Here is a 14355-nt window from a genome sequence, read left to right as displayed (position 1 = left end):
GAGAACCCTGGGCAGGTTGAGGCTGAGTAGGTTGAATGTTGGTCGAATTTTGTGGGAGTGGCAACTGCAATGCCTGCATGTTTGGACCCAGCCTTTTTTGGTGGCCTCAGGAGCAGTACCCTCTGGTGCACCACCATTCTACTAATTGGGACTCTGCCCAAAAATCCAGAACTAAGAGAATATGAAGAAAGGTGTAACATTTAGCCAAAATTCCTGTATTTAAAAGGATTGGTATAGTACTTGGATTTGATATAAACTCTTTAGGCCGTGTGCTATTTAGAGTGTCATGCTTGCTTTCTTCTCCGATTCTCAGTTTCTGGGACTAAGAAGTACAGTCCTAAAGATATGAATGAATGCTTATGATGAACCGTAGGAAGGCTTGCATAGTAGATGGATATTTCTGGCACATGGTTGGGTTTTTCTCTTTGCAACCTTAACTGCTATTTCTACCCTTAGTTTTTATTACTTCCTAATTTTTAAATTATATACAAAAAATGGGAAATTTTGCATTAAAAGCAAACATTCACCAGTCTTCCTTCCTGTTGTACTTTTGCTACTTAGGAAGGAGTAATATCTCCTACTGATCTAGACCTTGTGATGTCTGATGGATTGGGAATGCGATACGCATTTATTGGACCTCTGGAAACCATGCATCTTAATGCAGAAGGTAGGTAGTGTAAAATGTTAAGAATATGAAGGGAAGGCTTGCTTTGCACAAGACACTAGAAATGTTATGTAACAAACCAGGTTAGGATTGCTGCAACTGGGACTTGTCTCTTTTTTTTAATGTAATGGTAAGGAAAACTTCTTTCAAGTGCGAGGTCAGTGAAAGGAAATGGATATTGATTATCCTGTTACAAATGATCAGATGAAAGATGATAACCTATTAAAACACTAGCTGTGTAATAAATTTTTTCTGAGATTCATGCCATCATACTTTGATAACATTGCTGTAGCCATAGTTCTGAACCATCTGAGTGTCAGGTAAAAATAACTATTGAAAAAGTTTAGCTGATAATCCAATGTCAACAGAAAATTACTTTCTATAGATGAATACCCCCCTACTGCTGAATTTGTAGCAAAGCTGAATTTGTAAATATCCCTGGAGCTGCTGTGCTTTAAGCTTAAATCCTGAGTGAAATAAAATTGCTTTTGTCAGCAAAATCCTGTGCATACAAAGCTGACTTGACAAAACAGTCAAGGAGCAGTTTGATATCTGTCTTGTGTAATTAATACTTTTAGATAGTATATGTGAATCCCAGGTAAATAAAAAGTGAATTACATAAAATGAAATAAAAATTATGGATCAGCGTCACAAAGGTTTGAGCAAAGACTTTAAAAAACCACCAAAAGTTAAGATCACCTAAATAGTAGCTCTTTATATTATAGGCTGTGTCTTTATTTTGCTTTTGTATGATCCCTGATATGGTAGGCTCTGCTCTGCTGCTGGATCTTCTAGGCAATGCTGCAGTACCCTTGTGCACTGAACCATTTCCACAACAGCACCTTGTCAGCTGGCTCAGTAACTTGGGTTATGAGAAGTGTTGCTTCACTCCTGCACTTGCAGATACATTGTCTCTGAGTCTAGAGCTGCTCCTGTTTATGTGCTCACAGAGGGACTCAGGCTCTTGCTCTCATCAATTGGTTTAAATCAAAATTGCTGATGTCAGGACATGTGATGGCTTATGTTCATAGTTCTGTGCCAGTGCCAACTTCTCTTTGGTTGCCCAGTATTGCTTCACATAATGTGGAATAATATGGACCTCCTCTTCATTGCCAAGGATTTGCTTGACTAACCTGATCTCCCTCTAAAGCAAGATGATCTGCTTAGTGGATGAGGAAAAAGATATTGTCTACCTGGATTTTAGTAAAGCCTTTGACACCATTTTCCACAGCATTCTTCTGGAGAAACTGGCTGCTCACTGGGTAAAAGATTGTCTGGATGGCTGGGCCTAGAGAGTGGTGGGGACTGGAATTACATTCAGCTGGGGGCTGGTCACAAGGTGGTGTTCCCCAGGGTTCAGTGCTGGGCCCAGTCCTGTTTAATATCTTCACTGATGATCTGGATGAAAGGATCAAGTGCGCCCTTAGTATGCCCTTAGTAAATTTGCAGATGACACCAAGTTGGGTGGGAGTGTTGATTTGCTGGATGGCAGGAAGGCCCTGCTGAGTGATCTGGACATGCTGGATGTCAAGACCAATTGTATGAGGCTCAACAAGGCCAAGTGCCAGGTCCTGCATTGGGGTCACAACAACCCCGGGCAGTGCTGCAGGCTGGGGGCAGTGGCTGGGAAGTTACCTGGTGGAAAAGGACCTGGGGGTGCTGGTCAGCAGCAGCTGAACATGATCCAGAGTGTGCCCAGGTGGCCCAGAAGGCCGATGGCATCCTGGCCTGGATCAGCCAGGGTGTGGCCAGCAGGAGCAGGCAGTGACCGTCCCCCTGTGCTCAGCACTGCTGAGGCCACAGCTCCAATCCTGTGCTCAGTTCTGGGCCCCTCACTGCAAGAGAGACATTGAGGGGCTGGAGCGTGTCCAGGGAAGGGCAACGGAGCTGGGGAAGGGTCTGGAGCACAAGTCCTGTGAGGAGCAGCTGAGGGAGCTGGGGGTGTTCAGCCTGGAGAAAAGGAGGCTCAGGGGGGACCTCATCACTCTCTGCAGCTCCCTGACAGAAGGATGTAGCCAAGTGGAGATCAGTCTGTTCTTCTAGGTAACAAGTGATAGGGCAAGAGGAAATGGCCTAAAGTTGCACCAGGGAAGGTTGATATTGGATATTAGGGGAGAATGCTTCATGGTAGGGGTTGTTAAGCATTGGAACAGGCTGCCCAGGGAAGTGGTTGTGTCACTATCCCTGTGTGACATCCCTAAGAGACATGTAGATGGGGCAGTCAGGGACAGTGGTTGCTGGTGAACTTGGCAGTGCTGGGTTAACAGTTGGACTTGATCTTAGAAGTCTTTTCCAACCTAAATGACTTCATGATTCTATGAAAGCCTTCTCTGATGCTTTGTACTTATACTGTCTTTTTTTCATTAGCGGAAGGAAGTGGAGGTAGATGCAAGAAACTGCCTCTATCCTTTTCATTAGCCTGTCAGCTTCGCCAGCTTCACAGCACCTGCCTTTTTACAGCTATAAGATATTAGCTGCCCACAGTCTTAAACTCTTTGTTAATCAGTGAGGAAGGATGAAGGAAGCTTGTGAGAGAAAATAGTGTTATTTGTAGAGGGAGAGTCCCTTTTTTTGTTTTGTTTTGCTATGGTGATGTGACATTGTTTGGATTTGAATAAATTTATTCCAATTATTTTTTCTGAGATCAGTGTTTCTTCTTTCCCTGTGGGATGCGTACATCAAGATCCTCCCCTGAACTTGCTATGGGCTAATGTTACTTTTTGCCTGTTAGTTCTTGCATTCTTTCCTCCATATTCATAAATGTTCTATCAAACCTATTATCTAGGCCACTTCAGATTACCATTTAATCAATGCATGAATATTAGGAATGCTGACTATTTGGCAGTGAGCCAACAGCCTTGAACATGGAATAAAATGACAGCATCAAGTCATTAAAAGGAGCAGAGACAGCAAAAACAGTTTGAGGACTGAATTGCAACAGACAGGAAGGAAAGTGCTTTGGGGAGGAAAAAAAGCATACTGCATAATAATATAAAGTTGATTGTTGATTTCATCAAATAAAATTAATGTTGATATTGTTGATATCTGTTTCAGATTTTGAGTTTGTCCTCTTATGATTTCAGATGCCAGCATAACAAGTGCTGTTAAGTCTTTTACAAAGAAGATCAGTAGACTTCACTACAGTCAGTTTGCCTGTTTACTGTTGTGGGATTATGTTAGCAGACACAACATCCCACCTGTACATGTACTGGGCAATCTGTGAATATAGTGAAGATGGTCCAGCCTCAGTGAGATTGTATCTCCTAATTGCTTGTTTCCTGAAAAATCTGGTTTCTTTTTTTTTTTTTTTTTTTTTTTTTAAGCCCTTGCAAGTAATCATCTGTAGAAGCAAAGGCTAGACTATAATATCCTGTGCTTTACAGGTTTGCAGCAAAAGTTCTTTATATGTATTTCACAATTGGCTTAGATCAAGTTATTTTCTTAGTAGGTTATTTAGGGAGCTATACTTGGAACTTGATCTAAACTGCCAATACTAGCAGAAGAGCTGGATGGGGGGAGGTTGAAGGATCTTTGTTACTGTTTTCTCTCCTGCATTTATATAAACACCACTCCAGGATTATATTCTACCTGTCACTCACTGAGGTATTCATACAGGTCATACAGGTGTCTATAGGAGTTATGTGGAAATTTGGTCTGATGTATGGTCCCCATAAAGAAAGTACAAATATCCACTAAGCTAGAAGTGAGTCTTCATGACCAAAATTGTGTTTCTCTTACAGAAAGTGGGAATACTTGCTCATCCTAGAAGCACCTGCCAGGTGAATTGGTTTTGGATGATAGGGGCAGAATGATTGAAAAACACAAAATATGAGAAGGAAAGAGTGGAGAATCATAAGTCATAGTTCAGAGAGAAGAAATGTTACTTGTTTTGTTGGGCAAGATATAGCCAAGTGTGGTTTCTAAGAATTACTCTAAACAGATATGCTGACTGGTTCAAGAGCAGAGATTATTTCCATTGCTATGGCCACTACTTCAATGCTGATGTACAGGGAGCAAACCAAGCTTTAACCCAGTTCAGGAGCTTTTGTACTGCAAGCTGGGCAGCAGATGTGAGAATGTCTAAGGTAGTAACATCTAAGAAAAGGAAGACTGCCTTCTTTTCTGTCCAGTCTATGTGTTACATTTTAGGATAATAAAATATCTCAACCCAGTTCAGGATACTTGTAAAAGGATGCTCTGAGATGGAGTATCACAGTGGTATATAATCATACAAACCCTTTTAATGTTCATAAACTCACCATATATTTCATATGTGTTTACATGCATTCAGTTCCCTTCCCAATAGGCTGAAGAAAGCAGTTTATAGCCCTTCTAGAACTGCTGTTTGCCTCTGTGGAGCTGCCAGGCTTTTCTGTATGAAAGAGTTGATATGCAGTAAGTCTAGGTGTGAATTTTTCAGGATACTGGCTGCTGTGCACCAGTTTCCTTCTATGGGCTCTTAGGTGTAAAGTTTTCTGAAAGGAACACATGGCTTTGCACAGGAATTCTTTGTGCTTTATTCCTCAAGTCCTTATAGATGGTTCCCAAATAATGTGTCTTGATGCATTAATGAAAGAGTGTGAAATGATCACCAAGTGGTTCAGACTGAGGAATTCATCCCAAGTTTGATCTAAGAAAATAAGCAGTTCATAATTACTCAGTGTAATTCCTTGATCTAGCTCACAGCAGGCCTGAAGAAATACTTGTGCATTGCTGTTGAGATGTTAACACTGGCAGAACGAGAATAAAACTTTCTTTGGTGTTACCACTTTTTCAGTGTAGTTCCAAGTATTTGTGTGACTAGAGCCGTAAGTGAACTCATATAGCAATTAATGTAGTGTACAAAACGTCCTGTGAATTCACACCCTAGCTCAGAGCATGCATCTGTAGACACACCCTTGATGAAGATAGGATTACATTTAGAAAGTTGCCCTTGGAGGTGTATAGTCTAGAAATGTAATCCCTCTATCATTAAAAAAGTTTGGGACTTCTCTTTCTTTGAACATAATATAACCATGTCAGATTCCTCCGCGATATTCCCTTTTTTCTGTTAAAATATGCCTTATTTTTTTTCTGTTATCATCCATGCTCATCTTTCATTGCAGCCTCTTCTTAGATTTTATGTGCTAAAGTCAACCCCACCCCAGTCTTTTCAAATTGTGGATGCTATTGCATCAGTGGCTTGACCATCATGCCTCCTTCTCTTTGAGTCATTACAGTATCTTAATATGCTGCTCATCAGGTTGAAAGTCATCAAGTTAATACTCATTATGGTGGAGCACCCTCTCTTTGGCATGTTCCCTGTCCATGCCGGTGACACTTGTTCCTGACTCTCATTCTCTCTCACAAGTGTCTCCGTGCTTGCTAGGCTGGTTTACTGAGTTTGCTTGCTCATATCCTTCAGCCCTCATGCCTGTTGCCTTTCTTATGAAGAGAAAGGGATGAGACACCATACAAGAAGCTGATAGTTTAAAGTGCTTACAAACTATAATGCATGAATATACTATGTTTTATACTGTTGTGTTTTCACTTCTCTTTTCCTACTGCTACAGTCATTGTCCTCCTTATGAGCTTCACTTGTGTCTTCTCTCAGAGCAGTGAAGCATTTAATGCATGTTTCTAAGCTAAATATCTGTCCTGAGTTCCTTTTCCTTCATCAATACTGTGTTCATCTTGGTTCATGCAACTAGAGGCATTGCAGCAGTAACCATGTTTGCACCACACCAGTGCAAGTTCTCAGGTAAGGATCTGCAAACCTTAAGTGTGGTTATTAAAACAAATTCTTGTGGGACAGTTCATTAGCCGTTTTGGAAACTGCCTGGGCTCTCATCGAAACTGAATTATCAGCAGCTTATTCCATTATTGGAGCCTTGTGTGTCCTAGATACATATGGGCAGCTGAAGAGCCTTGAATCAATGTCTTTGTCTACCTTGTGGTAATACGTTCTTGTAACTAGACTGTAGAAGTCAGAAATGCTGAGAGAGTTTGGGATTTTCAAGAAAGATAGAGTATTCCTCTTTTCATCTCTATAATCCTGCATATACTGCTCCCTTAGAACTTTTTGTAACTCATTCTTCTTCTTTCACCCCCTGCCATAGCTGTGACTAAGTGGTGGAAGGAAGATTCAGGAAACTCCTACCTTTCCTGGAAGTGTTTCTGTTTTTTATTCATAGTTCTCAGTTGCCTGCTGCAACATTTGCCTCCTCCCATGGCCTCTTTCCTCCAACATTGACTAGGTGAGCGTGTGCAAGAAAGGGGAAGGTTTAGACAGGGAGCCAGCAAACCACACAGACAAGAGGAAGCTATCATCCTCTTTCTCTGTCCCAGATGCATCTTGTGTCATTCTTCTTCTCCAGCTGGAGATAGTGAGGCGCAGCGTGGGCACAGCAGTGGCCTGCACAGAGAGATGTTGTTTTTATCAACCCCATTTACCATCTTGCTATTTTTCCATCTCCCAGGTGCTCCTGTCTGTTTCACACTGTTTGCCAATGCTAATTCTTCCAGCTTAAGCTGCTCCCTGGGTAGTATCAACAAGGATTAAAGAGATTCTGTCATATTTGTTTGCCTTCTTGTCCCTATGGTCCAGCCAAGGGCTCTTCTTATCCACCTTTGCAATAGCCCTGACCCTTGAACCAAAGGACTTCTAAGTCTAAAGGCCTGGAGTCAAATATTTGCTATGAGTTTGCAGTTGAAAAGCAAAGTGATTTTTTTCAGCAATATTCCCCATTGCTCAAGTGCCAGCTTCAAGAAGGCATTCAATCAGTTGATACCAATTACTGGAATCAAATTAAAATTGCATTTCACACTGGGAGAACTGTCTTGAGTTATTAATTTGAACTACTGATTTTTTTAATCCTTGAATGAGATTGTGGGTGTATTTGAACTTTTGGTCTACTGACTTCTCTTGAGACTTGAAAGATTTTGCAGTGCTTACCCCCTGCTTGGCATGTAGCATATGTACCTGCACGTTACCATGTCAGCCACAATGTTGATATCAGCTGTGCTAATGCTGCTGCTCTTCTCTAGACCCCTACGTTTTTTCTCACTTTTTCCTCTTTTGCTGACGTTGTGTAAGGCTTCTTTTCATTAGTACATTACACGCAGTGGGTGAATTGTGCTACCCAGCCTGCATTTGGCACGTCTCTGCTGCATCGATGAGCTACACCCACCCAGAAATTGTTCTGATTCATTCGAGCAGTAGGTGAACTGCCAGGAGGAGCTTGATTTCCAAGTCTAGCTGGCTGAGTGAGCTTTAAAGGCCATGTCCAGCTCAGGAGTTCATACTCAGCAGATAAATGGTTCAGCCATGTCAAAGCATTCAGCTTTCCCAAGATACTAATGTGCTTGAGGCTTGTGAGAAAGATTTCTGGTGCACTCTCTTCTAGTCTACCTTCTCATTACTACCACAATCAAAACTACTCAGATCTGTGGTATTATTGCACAAGCTTACCAGATGTTTGAAAGGTTGCCATTGACTTTTGGAAAAGTACCAAATCTAAACTATTCGGTCTAAGTGTCATAGACCTGTGTGAGCTGGGTAAATACCAGAATAATTGGTAACTGACACTGCTCAGTTTACCATTCCTTCTGTTGCCTGTTGCTCATGGGGATTTGCTTGAATTGCTATATTCAACTGAGTAGTCTTTGTTCATTTTGTCATTGTCCAGCTGGCAACAGCTGCTGGCAGAATAAATCTGCAGTCTTCTTCCTCAGTCATTTCTACTTCTGCATGTGGGAACATTTTTGCTCAGACTTCTCACTGTTAGAAGACAAAGCTCACATGAGTAAGTTGCATGTAACTATCTTTGTCTTGTGGCTGGTGCATGAGTCTTGTAAAGCATTGTCTTGGGTTCCCAGGATTGCTCATGTGGATAGCATACCCCTGATAGGTCAGTCTGGGTTGGTTTCAGGTGCTGAAGTCTGTGAGCCCAGCTGTTAAAATGTAATAGACAAACACTTATGCTAATGGCAGGGTATGGTCAGAAAACCCTGATAACCAGTGGTCCTTTCCAGAGTTATTATGGAAGTGGATGGTGGTCTCTGCTTCTTCCCCCAATGAAGAGATAGGTTGATATCACAGCCTGTTCCACATCCCACAGTAATTCTTCTCTTCCTGAACCTCATTTCCTGCCAGGGATCTTTTGAAACCCACTAGGCAATCTGGAGGTTTCTGGCTGTGTGTCAATCAAGAAAATTGATCAAAATACAAATTTTCTGTATAATTAGAAAACCAATATATCTGTCTGACTAGCTGGCATTCTTTCTTGTGCTGGGAAAAGCTGGAACGTGCCAGATTGTATTCTAGGAATGCATAGGCTCCATGGGTAGATAACACAAGGAAACAGACTAACTGAATGCTGGTTGTCACACTCTTGGCTCCATGGGTAGATAACACAAGGAAACAGACTAACTGAATGCTGGTTGTCACACTCTTGCCACCAAATATAGGTCCAAGCTATTTAACAAGACTGCGGTTTTTCTCAGAGCCTCCTCCTTCCTTCAGATACTGGAGAAGGTTTCTAGTCCATTTTTAAAAGAGTGGATTACTTTCAGATCTCTCTATGTTGCTCTTATGCAATGGACATTTTCTGCTGTTCTGTCCTTTCAGTTGTTTAGCTGATGGTCATCATGAGTTCAGAGTGCTGAAGGAAATTTAGTACTTCCTTGAGGCTTTGTCCTTTGAAAGTTCTTCTTTGGCCCAGAAACAGAGGCCTTTCAGAAACTCTGCACTTCAGCGATTTCAGGCATGTTTAGCAGCCTGTGATTTATGATACAAAGTTGGCAGTAGTCAGAGGTTTCTATTCATTCATCCCAACCTCAGCCATTTTAGGGTTAGACAGGTGTGACTTTTAAGGTATTGATATCATACCATAGTGCATTCCAGGGAACTGTTGAGGAAAGAGATCACTTTATGACTCTTGACCTGATTTGCATTCTTTTGTGTGATAGTCAGGCCTACCCACTAATATTTCCTGTATTTTGTGGTTTGATAAGACCATGGGAAGTTTTGGTTCGTGCTTCTCAGTCTGTATGATATCCTGAGTCTTCATGGAAGAGTTAGTAACTGTAACTGCTTGCCTCTGTCTTTTGCATGTTTCTCCTCTTTGCTTTGATAACTAGCTAATAAAAATAGAATTAAGTATGCAAATTCTTCAGTCTGTGGTTCTCAGAAGCCTTTAGTGGATGTCCAATACTTCTCAGATCTGGGGTGATCATCAGGATAATCCACATAGATGTGATAGGTTGGACTCAATGATCTCAAAGTCTCTTTCAACCTAGTTGATTCTGTGATTTTATCAGTGTCAGCGTGTTTACTGCCAGACAAGCAGTGCTCATTTACTGTTGTGATGCAGTTCCTGACGTCCTGATTGGGAAAGGCTTATCCTTATCCTTTCTTGATTATGTGGTAGTTAATGACACTAAAAAGTCTACTAGATATATATGTCTGGCTAAGTGACTGATTTCTCTTTTTGGTGCATGCCTGATTTCATACTCTCTAGTGCCTCAACAATAATTGTTTAGAGATTTCTACTGCAGCTGATGGAACTTGGGTCTTTCTGGAATTCAGCCAAGGTCTGCTTGGCTGCCATTTACCCATCATTGCCTGTTAGCTGGTTCTCAAGTTCTCTGACCATGTGTTTTAAGAGCTTCACAGATCCTGTGTGGAGGTCCTGAGGTCAGAGCAAGCTCTCAGGGTTTCATACAGTCTTGAAAAACCCCAGAGGTGGAGACTGCACAACCTCTGTGGGCAACATGTGCCAGTGCTTGAGAGTCCAGTCTGAACCCCTCATATCAAATTGTGCCTGTTGTCCCTTGTCTTTCTGCTGTCCCACAAATGTAAAGAGCCTGGCTCTGTGTGCTCACTGACCTACCCACAGGCTCTGCTGCAGCACTGTGAGCTGCTGGCAGGTTCCCCCACAGCCATCTCTCCTGCAGGCTGAACAAACCCAGATCCCCCAGCCTCTCCTCACAGGACAAGTGCTCTAGCCCCCACCATTTTGGTGGCTTCTGCTGAAGTTGCTCTGTTTTGTCAGTGTTTTTTTGTACTGGGGAGTCTCAAAGTGAATGCAGTATTCTAGATGCAGTCTAATGAGTGCTGAGTAAAGGGTGTTAATCGCTTCCTTCAGTCTACGGTTAATTAACTTCAATCTGTTAACACAGCCTAGGCTGCTGGCCCTCTTTGCTGCCAGGGCACACTGTTGGCTCCTGTGCAGCTTGCTGCCTGCCTCTACCAGGAGTTCTTGGAGTTCACAAGCCTGTGTTGTTGCAAGGAGCTCTTCCTTCTGAGGTGCAGGAACTTGCATATGTCCTTGTTAAAATTTTATATTGGCTCATTCCTCCAACCTTTCTAAGGGCAGTCCTGTCCTTCAATGTATCAGCTAGTCCATACCCCTCTAGCTCTCACTCCTACCCAGTTTGGTACTATTCACAAACCTTATGAGCATGTTTTTTTAAGCAGTATGGGTCTCAGGACAGTTTCCTGCAATACTCCATTTTTGCTGGCCTCCAGGTGGAGTGCAATCCATTAACCACCACCTCTGAGCCTACATGTTCAACCCATTTTTTGTCCATCTAGTTGTCCAGACAGACCCTAATGTCCTAACTTTGATACAAGAATATCATGAAAGACCATGGCATATGCCTTTCTAAAGTTGAGATAAATGATATCCACTACTTTCCTATTTTTCACAAGCAGTTTTTTAATCACAGAAGGCAACAAGGTCAGTTAGACATGATTTATACTGTTGGAGACTACGTGCTGATTGTCACAATCACACTGTCATTCTTGTGTCCACGAATTTCTTTCAAGAGGTCTTGCACCTTGATTTTCTTAGGGACAGAAGAGAGATTGATTGGCCTGTGATTTTTTTTTTTCCACCTTTTTTGAAGATGGGTGCAATATTTGCCTTCAGTCATAAGAAGATCTTGTGATGATATTGGTGCATTGACTGACTTAATGTTTAAAGTACGGTAGAAAGCAGACTTGCAAAGGCATGCTAGTAACAATAAGGGCTGTTACTAACAGTAGAAGTCCATCTTGTTGCCCCTTACATCCTTGCAAGTTTCAATTGGAGCTGATGTTTGGCTTTCCTGACACCATTCCTACATGCCTAGGTGGTGTTTTTCAGCTTCTTCTTTACAGCCTGTCCCTGCTTCCACCTGCTGTATGTCAGCTTTTTGTACTGGAGCTCATCCAAGCAAATCTCTTGATACATGTACTTGTCTTCCTGAATATGAAGATGGACTGTGCCTGCTCTTGGAGGATGCTGTGCTTTACTGGCCTGTCCACAGGCTTTCACTCAGCCAGTCGCCCTTCCCATGGAATAGCTCCACAGATCTGAGCTGCCCCATTACAGACATAGCACACCCCTTCCTTGTCTTTCCTGTGGCCTGTATCTCTCCTGTTGTGTGAGTCATCCCCACACACCTCAGTTGCCCCTGATATAAGGTTTTTCTCACTAGATGGGCCAGGGTTTTGGCAAAGATGCCTTTTCTCCACTTTGTCAGGTGAATCCTGTCTCCCCCTAGAAGTGCTCAACCATCAGAGAGGGTTAAAAAAGCCAAATCCCCATCTCTAACCCCAGTTAGGGGTTGCAAGATACTGATCTGCAAGATCCATCTGTTCCTCCTTTAGCCTTTTTCCTTCACTGGAGGCCACCTGTGTCTCCAGTGCCTTTGACACTTTCCCCCTGAGCCATGTTGTCCTTGATACACTCTGGGTTAATAAATGGAAGTCATGACAGGAATGCTTCAAGATACGACACGCACTGACTGGGAGGAGAGGTGAGAGCACTCTCCTCATGCTCCCTGGTCAGGGAAGCTTTCTGGTCACAAGTAACAAAGCACAGGTATATTCATGGCCGTGCACTACACCCTCACACACCATTTTCTGCTGGTGTGTGACATTCATTTGTTTTGCAATGCAGCCGTATCCTAAATAATTTTTCTGTGAACCTTAATGAAAATGGAGTGGATAGAATCCATTTTTCCTTGATGACAATTAGGTGTCTTAATCATAAGAGCAGACCATTTTTTGAGTTTCTGATTTTTGGGTCACTGCCTGCTTACGCACAGGCAGCCTAACTGACTTTAACTAGGAATTTCTGTTGAAATGTAACTTTTCACTCTTACTTTCAGGTGTTTCAAGTTATTGTGAAAGATATGCTGAAGGAATGAAACTTGTTCTGAACACCTTTGGGCCAGTTCCAGAATTTTCAGGTGAAACTGTGCAGAAAGTCAATCAGGTAAATATGGAGTTGATAAAAACAGTGACATTCAGAACAAAAAACCTTAGTTTTTATTTCAACATTTGTGCTATTTCAGTTTACTGCTGGAGGTATCTGTAGTTTGTATTTATTGTGTAAATGTGTACTTTAAGGGAAGAGATCAGTACAGCATGCATGTGAGTTCCTTTTGAAAGCACTTGGACAATACATCCTGGGAAAGTGACCTAGCAGTCACATTATTACCAGTAGCATTATTACCAGACAGCGGAGTCAGCTGCTAACAGCTGTGGGTTATTGGCATTTAAATCTCCATGCTATTTCTTACCACTTCCCTCCTCTTATTGTACTATTCTCAGCCTCCTTTCCTACAGGAATATTCATCCTGTGTCTTCCCCCTACTCCATCTTTCTGCATGAACCTGTAGCTTTTTTTCTTCTAGGTGTTCTTTTTATACTATACAAACCAGAGTTCCAGTTTGTCATGTGTGCAAATACATGTTTAAGAGAACATGTATTTGAGCATATGTGAGCAGTCTGGTAAGGTTACTTGCATGTTTAAAGATAAAATGTGTTTAAGTGCTGTTCTGGATTGGGATCTAGTTTATGTATTAACATTTCTAAGCCCACAGTTTGTTTATAGTCACTACATAGTCATTTTGAATGACCACAGGAATCAGCTGAAGTATTGTCATTTCCTAACTCTGCCTTTTCAAAAGGTGCCTTTTTAAATGATTCACTAAGAATATGCGTAGGGGTTGAATAATTTCTGATCAGCTGTCAGAGATTAATTCCAAATATGGAGGCAGCCTGTCTGGAAGATAACATTTTGTGTTCCTATTTATGTTAATGCATTTTGAGGAAAGACATTATTTTATGCTTAAATAACATAGCCTGCTTATAATTACAATCAATAATAATTTTGGCATCATTCACAATCAGAAGCTTTTAAATGGTATGAAACAGTATGGCTTTCCTTATAGACAGCTGGATTCTACTTCAACATCTGCTTCTGTGTCTTTATTATCTTCAGTCTTCAGTGCCAAAGATGAGCTTGCAGGGATCCTCTGTTAGAGTAAATCATTAAGCATTTCTTACCTTACTCCTCTGTCCCTCCCTCTGATTTTTTTCTGGAGTGACTGCAGCTTGCCAGTCATTGGTAGCAGGTCCACATTTTACCCAGTTTCTCAACACTTGCCTTTTAAGCCTAAGACTTCAGGTCCTATTTTGGCAAAGATGACCTTGTGGTCTCTATCTGCATTCTAAAAACAACTTTTTTTTCCTTGTCACTTCTAAGACAACTTTGACTATGCACTCAGAAATGCTTTTTTCCCTGTCTTCCCCTGTCATTTTTATAATAACTGGTATTCTTAAGACAAAATATTTTTATAAACATGATATCCCTCACTGCATTTATGGGGAGCCACATACAAGAATCTGGTTCAGAACACATTTTCAGCAACATAAA

The 14355-nt window shown here is 41.7% G+C and overlaps 1 protein-coding gene across 1 annotated transcript in view; it reads left to right on the top strand.

Annotated features, from left to right (window-relative positions):
• Positions 1-14355, top strand: part of CRYL1 (crystallin lambda 1) — a 51029-nt gene that overhangs the window by 34081 nt on the left and 2593 nt on the right. Inside the window, exons 6-7 of the mRNA XM_059838705.1 lie at positions 562-667; positions 12803-12909. Of these exons, the coding sequence (XP_059694688.1) occupies positions 562-667; positions 12803-12909 (213 nt within the window). The remainder of the gene's footprint in view (positions 1-561; positions 668-12802; positions 12910-14355) is intronic.

The sequence above is a fragment of the Haemorhous mexicanus genome, chromosome 2 (genome assembly GCF_027477595.1).
Source record: "Haemorhous mexicanus isolate bHaeMex1 chromosome 2, bHaeMex1.pri, whole genome shotgun sequence".
Classification (NCBI taxonomy): domain Eukaryota; kingdom Metazoa; phylum Chordata; class Aves; order Passeriformes; family Fringillidae; genus Haemorhous; species Haemorhous mexicanus.
This window is presented reverse-complemented; position numbering and strand designations above follow the sequence as displayed.